The 6,835-nt window shown below is 34.0% G+C and overlaps 1 protein-coding gene across 1 annotated transcript; it reads left to right on the top strand.

The window, feature by feature from the left end:
* The first annotated feature begins 945 nt into the window (after window positions 1–945).
* LOC116841212 lies at window positions 946–3,757 on the top strand. The gene is made up of 4 exons (XM_032808895.1): window positions 946–1,004; window positions 1,193–1,489; window positions 2,848–2,931; window positions 3,671–3,757. The coding sequence occupies exons 1-4, from the start codon at window positions 960–962 to the stop codon at window positions 3,755–3,757; spliced, it is 513 nt and encodes a 170-aa protein (XP_032664786.1). The 5' UTR covers window positions 946–959.
* The last annotated feature ends 3,078 nt before the right edge of the window (window positions 3,758–6,835 follow it).

Raw genomic sequence — 6,835 nt, 5'->3', positions numbered from 1 at the left:
ATATAATCTGTAACATAAACATAATTAACATATTCTATAACATAAACATAACATTAATAGTAATATAACATTAATCATTAGCGAGTTCTTTATCATCAAAAATATTTATGTGGTACAATTAGGCGATATTATGCAAAAATAAGAAAAAAACGCGATTAAAAAAGAATTATATAAATAACTGAATTAAACATATGGTATATAAAGTATATGGATGAAATATCATCTATCGGAAGTGCAGTAATTTTTTCGCTTTCCGACGTTTTTCGTTTCGATCGTTACGAGGACTATGAGTGAAGATTTCGACATTTGAATCATCCGCGTTCTCAATTGGCCGATGTTATCGATGTGAAGCTACGTTGAATATTAATCAATTAAAATTTTCTTTGACTAAAATAATCGGCAAATCAATAATCAAAATTAATTAATCGTCATATATCACAAAGAATCACAAAGAATTTCACCAATTGATTATGAATAAAACTTTAATATAATTGATTATACACTGATTAATAATTAATTTCATCAATTGATTAAATTTTTTACGGTTACGCATTTATTAAATTTATTAAATTTATTAAATTTATTAAATTTTGATTATTGATTTGCCGATTATCGAAGAAAATTTTAATTGAATAAGGAATCTGCTCCCTTACCGCGGCTATCTTGATTAATGACATCAGAAAAGCGAAAGAATATATGCTAAAAACTCTCGCAAAATACGTTGAAATAAAATCATATGCTTACAAATTTGTGAACGATCGAGCAAACTCGTAAAATAGTCCGAACATTTTTCTGTTGCTGTAACAATGAAAAAATAGCTGTAAAATGAAAGTAACAATATCATGAAAAATATATGTTTCAGAGAAAGATTGCATGTATCATTAATTTTCAAAATTAACAAGCACTCGCTTAATTTTCTTCTTTTGTCTTTTTCCAGAGCAGTCTTTGCTAATTCTGTGATGCGAACATACGCGAGTAAGCGGCCGACTCCTGATGCATCACCGGTGTTTATCGAGTGCTTAACTCCATTTATACCCTTATGAAATCGTTGCGCAGTGTGTGTTTGCATCAAAGTCCTTGAGATCTTCTCCTTTACGGAGTCGTCGCGCAGTGTGCGCTTGGTTCCCTCGCGACCTTGTCCTCCACGGAGTGCACCGCTGCAGCCTCCAATGGCTCCACCATCTGTTTTCAGGTTCGGCGTTTTCTGTTCCTGCAGCGGCTGTCCGCCGCCCTCGACGTCGGGTTCCTACTCTCTCGCGGCTGTCCGCCACCTCCAACGCTGAGCTCCTGTCCTGCAGCGGCTGTCCGTCGCCTCCGACGCCGAGCTCCTGTCTTCCAACGGTTATCCGCCGTCTACTTCTACGACGATAGTTTTCTTGTTCCTGCTGCGATTATGCACCGCCTCCTACGACTACGTCTTCCTGATCTGCCGCGGCTGTTTGCCACCTATTTATGTTCAGTGTTCGAAGTTCAAATAAACATCAATAAGGTAAATGCGTAGTGTCAGACTCTTACGTCGATTTGAGAGAAACAACAGCTATCAATATTGCTGTCAACTATAAGAAAATGCATGTTTTTAGTAGAAATAGGACCGCACTGGAGTTTTGTATGTCGCTGAATGCGAACTTAGTGTCATGATTTCCAGGTTGTTATTAATAGTGCAAATTTCAGAGTACCTGTCAAAAATCAAGCTTCACAGTCTTCCTTGAAATTCATTAACGATTAATTTTAAAAAAGATTCGTCTTGATCAATTAAGAATTATGATATATAACAATTTTTTAACAATAAATCTTCATTTAACTTCACTGTGCGTCGATGCAACTATGCAGTCGTTCATCTGGTTTTAAGGGGGGAAATCATTATAGAACATCAAAAATAAGGGAATTTTCGTGAATTTTTTTTGAAGAATGTATTTATCCAACCGCTTCCCAACTTTGTAGTGTTTTTGCTTGTACATTAAAATATTTAAAAAATATTTTTAAGTTAAGAAGAATGTTTATAAATTGTATTTAGTGAAAGAAATCTTGAGCGTTGCGGCAGAGTCGACGCAAAACGGTGTGCACTCTAGCTCCTGTTGTATTCGTCTGAAACCAAAATAGGGAAAAATTTGTTACTCTTTATGGAAATAATTTGTCGATGAACCTAAAGAAATTGAAAAGAAATTTTGTAATTGACAAAATGCAGCCTTGAATAAAAAGTTCGAGTTTTACTCATAAAAATCCATCTTTATATATGCGAAAAAATTGTTTCAATAAATAATGTTATGGATTTTATAGGTTCATTGACTAGCAAATATAATAAACTAAATGTATGTAAAAGGGCAACTCGATTGGTCAAATAGTTTGTGAATTATCTTGCACACTAGTTTGGAAGAAGTCGTTTCAAGAAAAATACTTTTAAAGTTTCAAATATAGAAAATTATAAAGTTACAGCTGTTTTCTGCTAATCCGCTATTCTTGCCCCATACAGTAAACCTTCCGCTTCTTCAAACAAGTCATTTTGCTCAAGTTGGTGTTGTTTACTTGCTATTCGAGCCTCTTTACTGCAACTTAGGCTGCGGCGTTTCAATCTCTTTATTCGCTCGGCGTCCTTACTATCAGAATAACTTACATAGAAGCCCAATTTTAATCTCTAATATTTCCATTATCTTCAAAACAGCAAAGTAGTTAAATATCCCAACAGCAATATAGGCGGTGATTCCGGTGGTTTTAAGGCCAGAATGTATATACTTTGGAGCTAACCGCTAAATCGTACTATTAAAACTTTTATTCGCATTTTTGTGTGCCCACCTAAGCACCTTTCAAATAGATCTTTCTTAGAATGATTTTTTCCGTTTTTTCAAACAGGTTTTTCGAAACAAAGCCGTTGCGAGTCACTGTGCGCTCAAATCTCGTACCATGCGCTCGTATCTGCGTGCGAAAAATGGTTCTGTACATTTAGATTTTGAATTTAAAACCAAGCTTTGGGAATATATTCTATACATATAGTACTATTAATTACAGCAAAAAAAATTCGATTTTTGTGACCCTCTATAGTGACTTCCCTCCTTAAGAAAGAGTAGCATGAAAACAAATATAATACATTGGAGCTAAAGCAAGTGCCAGCACCGCATAAGCGCGCAAAAAACCGAACTCAAACTTCATGTCGATGTCGCGGCTTTGAATGGCTGTAATGCATTAATGAGTCGACGTAGCGACATGAAATAATTTGCAATCTTTTTGGAATGTGCTTCGACGCATCTGTGTCTTTTACTATCAATGTGAAAGAGTCGTGATCGAATAAACGCTAACGCTAAAGCACGCTTACGCGAGCAACACGGTTTCTTATATTTGTGATAAAATCGTTCAAATTCCTTTCTTCGTCTCGTCTATTGTAACAGTCGTGAGATTAATGTTATTACTGTGTGTACGCGCGCGCATATGTGTGTGAATCGAAGTGAAGGAACAATCTATAATGTATTTCCGGTATTTATAAATTACATCGTCATACATATGTTGAAGTTATTTTATATCCAAGGTTGCTACGATTACAACTGCGATGTATTGATTAGTCATCCCGTTCGAACGTTTGTGGTTTCATCAGCCTATGATTAATGAAACTATAGGAGTGAGATGCGAGGCAACTATGATGATATTCCCATGAGAACATATCAGTCACGATCGCTTACAGCGAATAGCGTATCGCGAATCGGTTACCACCGACGCCAGAGGGGCTGTAGAGCGGGTATCCAGCGCGGTTTGCATTGAATTCGAGTGACTAAGGTTTAATTCGCTGTATTGGCAAGCTTCGAGTCGAAGCTCGCGAATGCTCGATGAAATTGGCCGCAAGTGTGGACTAGTTAAACGATGGGCGGCCGTTGCGGCGGACAGTCACCCGATTTACCGAGACGTTCGACCCGTTGCGCCTTGAAATTCTGGATGCTGCGCGTTCTCCAGGCAATACGCTTAGTGGATTTCTCGCGGGAGATACGCGAACGAAATATATATGCGATCTAAGTACGTCTATATAGAGCTCAGTCATCTTCCGTATGTAGTCCTGACCCTGCTTTTGCAAAATAAATTAAAATAGAGGCGTTTTTACTTATTTACGGCCCTCGAATTACGCTTATTACAAGGAAGATTTCGTTAACGTAGGTTCTATTAATTAATCAAGATGTTTTAATCAACATAAAATAAAAATTTGAATTATCCGTCGCAGTACTTATGTAATTATATTTACTTATATAATTAATATTAAAGTATTCGTGTGGAAATGAAGTTGTATAAATTTAATATATGAATCTTTGTTAAGAGAGCTTCTTGTTAAATTTAAAATAGTTGTATAATGTAACGAGATTCATGGAGGATTTAAAGAATTTTGCACAGTAAAATATTATCCGTAATAGAGTGAAACATTGCTCGTGCAATTAATAAAAGATTAGTTATTCAAGAGCTAAGATATATGCAATATGAGTCTATAAAGTTGACAGTTTTTATATATGTTCTGTAACCTAACTTGCTATTTTTAATTTGTATTTTTAATATCTTCTAAAAAAAAATTCTCTTTTTCTTTCTCTTTTTCTACATTGAGATTTTGTTTAAAAGCTACTATACAGAGTGTTAGTTAAGTATGTTGCCATATTCAACAGAGCGATTCTTTGGTTTATTTCAAGTAAAAAAATTCATATAAACATGTGTCCTAAACGGCTTAGTTTCCGAAATACAGGTGAATGTTCGCAAATGTTTGACGAAACAGTAAATTGCGTTGGAGATATCTTCCTACATAAATATGCCTTGCTTCACGTGAGTTACCATTCGCAAGATCGTAAACAAAGTGACAAAGTCAAAGTCAAAGTCATAAAATCAAAAATAGACTCCAGTTCTGATGTTGCTACGGGTCAGTTAGCTTGTGCATACGTTTTCGGGTTAAATTGTTTCAGTCCATCAAAATCGGTTTCATCATGCCTAAGTTTACAAATTTTGAAATGGCAGATATGCACTTTGCCTACGATCTTGCAAATGGTAACTCACGTGAGGCAAGGCGTTTTTATGCAGAAAGATATCTCCAACGCAATTTACCATGTCGTAAAACATTTGCGAATATTCACCGCTATCTTCGAGAAAAGGGTTCTTTTGTAAGGAATACTGTTGATCTTGGACAGCCTATGACACAGTTAGAACACTAGTACTAGAAAAAGCTGTTCTAAATGAAACAGATTATTACTACACGTTTCAATTTTTTTATTTCGGAAACTAAGTTGTTTAGGACACATGTTTATATGAACTTTTTTACTTAAAATAAACCAAAGAATCGCTCTGTTGAGTATGGCAACATACTTAACTAACACTCTGTATTAAAAACTGCTATATAGACATTGTTTTGAATATTGCTATATAGACACAAATTTCAGAATTATTGAACGTTTTGTTTCAAAATGCAGCAAAAGTTCATGATTTATAATAATAATGCTCGAAATTCACACACATACACATACACACACACACACACACATACACACGTATATATATATATATGCACACATATTTAAATACTTATATACTTTGTTTTATTATCTCTCTTTTTCTCTGTCTATATATATATATATATATATATATATATATATATATATATATATATATATATTTATTATATAAACTGATACATAAATGAAGCATCTATCAGAAAAATAAGAAAATATTTATTTCATACTTGTAACACATTGTGTATATATATATATATCTAGCACAATTTTTCTCCAAATTAACAATGATAGTGAACAGTAGCAATAAAATAAATATATAGAAACGTAATTTTGTTTGATAAATAGATGAGAACGTTCAGTAGTTGATACTCTACCTGTTTTTGGCACTCTTATGCGATCGGGTATTAAAGTATATGAGGATTTAAAAGAAAATATAAGTAAATAATAATTCCTATGAGAATTCAAGCACTGGTAAGCGGGAGAAAAATTTATTAATTAAAATTAATTAAAATTTATTAATTAAAATTAATTAAAATTTATTAATTAATAATACATTAAAAATGATCAAAAGTCACCAAACGCGTTTTGGTCTATGAGATCTGCGAATGGACCGAAACGCATTTGGTGATCACTTTTAATGAATTATTAATTAATAAATTTTCCTCTCGCGTCTTATGTGGGGAACGTTCACTAATATTATTATTAATTTTTACCACACTACAACACCAATGTTTGAACTCTCATAGACCCTATTTGAATTTCTGATTTGTTTCAAAAAAGTTCTTTCTCCTTAATATTTTTAAATAATAATTGATAAACAATTAATAATTAATTAATAAATCCGCATATACACATCTTGATATTTGATGAAATTCAAGCAAGGGTGTCGAAAACTGGTGAGTGCTATAATGAATGCCGACTACTGGACATTTTCCATTAGTAAAGGACCCCGCACAAACCTTATGGAAATTGAATTTCGGTCGAATTGGCTGAAGATTTGATATGTTGTAGATCTTGTCGTCCTGATAAAAAGTCTCCAAAGGTACGATCCCCTACAATGAACCGTTTGACCTCTACGAGGCGTCATTTTTCAAAACAGGCTCATACTACAATATCTTATTTTCAACGGGTACGGTGCATTCCTACATCATTATTTGTACTTTCTACATATTTTTTTAAGTAAAAAGTTATAAGGATAAAAAGGAAGTTATATTGACTTGATTGCTTCTCAAAAGTCAGAATGTTTGATTATTGTGAGTCCTCTCGCTTCTCACTAATCGGGGTACTTGATTATTATGAGTCCCCTCGCCTCTCACAACGCATGGCCTACTCAATATAAATAAAGCGGTTCTTTGCATGCACCCTATGATTGT

This window comes from Odontomachus brunneus, unplaced genomic scaffold (genome assembly GCF_010583005.1).
Source record: "Odontomachus brunneus isolate Ranch 3 - 2012 unplaced genomic scaffold, Obru_v1 Obru_scaffold_014, whole genome shotgun sequence".
NCBI lineage: Eukaryota > Metazoa > Arthropoda > Insecta > Hymenoptera > Formicidae > Odontomachus > Odontomachus brunneus.
Note: the sequence above shows the minus strand (reverse complement) of the source record. Positions and strands in the feature narration are given on the sequence as shown.